The sequence below is a fragment of the Propithecus coquereli genome, unplaced genomic scaffold (genome assembly GCF_000956105.1).
Source record: "Propithecus coquereli isolate 6110/MARCELLA unplaced genomic scaffold, Pcoq_1.0 Scaffold129, whole genome shotgun sequence".
Taxonomy (NCBI): Eukaryota; Metazoa; Chordata; class Mammalia; order Primates; family Indriidae; genus Propithecus; species Propithecus coquereli.
The window spans coordinates 116,599-118,356 of NW_012137080.1; the positions used below are offsets into that span (position 1 = coordinate 116,599).

At 36.0% G+C, this 1,758-nt stretch overlaps 1 protein-coding gene across 1 annotated transcript in view; it reads left to right on the forward strand.

Annotated features, from left to right (window-relative positions):
- Positions 1-1,758, forward strand: part of USH2A (Usher syndrome 2A (autosomal recessive, mild)) — a 301,921-nt gene that overhangs the window by 106,217 nt on the left and 193,946 nt on the right. The window contains exon 11 of the mRNA XM_012638316.1: positions 1,089-1,307. Within this exon, the coding sequence (XP_012493770.1) occupies positions 1,089-1,307 (219 nt within the window). The remainder of the gene's footprint in view (positions 1-1,088; positions 1,308-1,758) is intronic.

The following is a 1,758-nucleotide window of genomic DNA, read 5'->3' on the forward strand; positions in this document are numbered from 1 at the left end:
GACAAGTTATTAATTAGATTATAGAAATCTTATCTGGATCATAGTTTAAAGCTGTAAGACCCACCAGTTTGGTCCTCATACTCATATACCTTATAAGATATGTTGTTTAGGGAGGAAGATACATTTAAGAAGGTGCAGTATAGGAAAGGGAAGAGGGTCTGCTGAAGGTGCAGGAAGAAGAGGAGGAGCAGGGCAGGAGGAAGTCAAGGTTCAGGGGCCAAGAGGGTAGCCAAGCAGAGTTAGGTCATGAGAGAGACAAGAGAGGTGAATTTTGGATTTTAGATCCACCAAGTTTTTATTAGTCCTATCTAAGCTACCCTTATGGGGAGAAATTTTTTTAAACCTTCTGTCTTTTATAGTTTTCCTGTCTTCTAGAGGTCTCTTTATATCAAAACAAACACACAAAAAACTAACTTGGTATTTAGAATATTTGAATCGTTTGATCCTAAGGCACCAGGCAAAAGGTTATCTTATTCTTATCCCAGGTTTCTGAGAATATCACATGAAGGAGAACGTGGGTAAAACTACATTAGTGAAATTCAGTGTCCACCATTGCCCAAAAAAGTACTAATATGCTGACTGAAATATAGTATTTTTTACCTCCTCTCACTTAATTGACCTTCCCCTCAGAAGTATTTTGTTTGGTTAAATAAATATAGTTTGGTTAAGGAAATTATACTCATGGGATAAATATAAATTTATCAATATTTGGTTTCTGACTCCACCCCACTTTCAACAAAATTAACACTAAACATAAAAGCATTCGTAAGCATTTTTTTCCTGTAATGCCGCATAATCCATGTCACCAGACCCAGTGTGCTCATTTATTAGAGAGGAAATAGGCAACATAGATTTACCTCTAAATTGGCATGTGTGTATGTGAGCAGACACATGTTTATCCATCTTTAACACAAAAATTTGGGAGTTGGATTGAGATTTCACAACTTCCACATGACATTATTCTTTCTAGTAATTCTGTCAATCAGTTGGCATCTGCAAGAAGATTGTGATAAAACTTAGCATATTTTTGTGAGTCATAGCATATTTTTTTAACTGATGCAATGATTGTTATTGCCCTAAATTGACAGGTGAAGTATGCTGTCCAGATGAACAGCACAATCGGGTTTCCATTGGCATAGGCAACTCCTGCTGTGGCAGAATGCCGTACTCCACCTCAGGAAACCAGATTTGCTGTGCTGGGAGGCTTCATGATGGCCACGGCCAACAGTGCTGTGGCGGACAGATTGTGAGCAAAGATTTAGAGTGCTGCGGTGGAGAAGAAGGTGTGGTGTACAGTCGCCTTCCAGGTAAGGGACCCTGGTCTACCTTCGAGTAGATGGAGAATCTGAGAATCAGAGAGGGTGAGAAATTTGCCCTAAAAATAAAATAAGTAATTAAAGCTAACATTAATTATATGTAATGCAATAATTAGGAACATACTATGTAACAAATGAAAATGTAATCTCTCATTTTATATATACCTAATGTATTTCATAAAAACACATTACAATTCTTTCCTCTTAAAAAGTGTCATGTCCACAAAAAAAAAAAAATCCCACACATGAATGTATTGGTTCTGGATCAAAATAATATTTCCTAGCTGGTATAAATAGCATACAAAACTATTGTGATGATATTGTGTTATATTTCTTTTACTCCAGTACTCTTCTGTACTTAGAAAGCTAATACTAATAGCAATCATTATTGAATGAACACTGTCACCTAATGTTTTATACATTATTACTTCAATTAATCTTT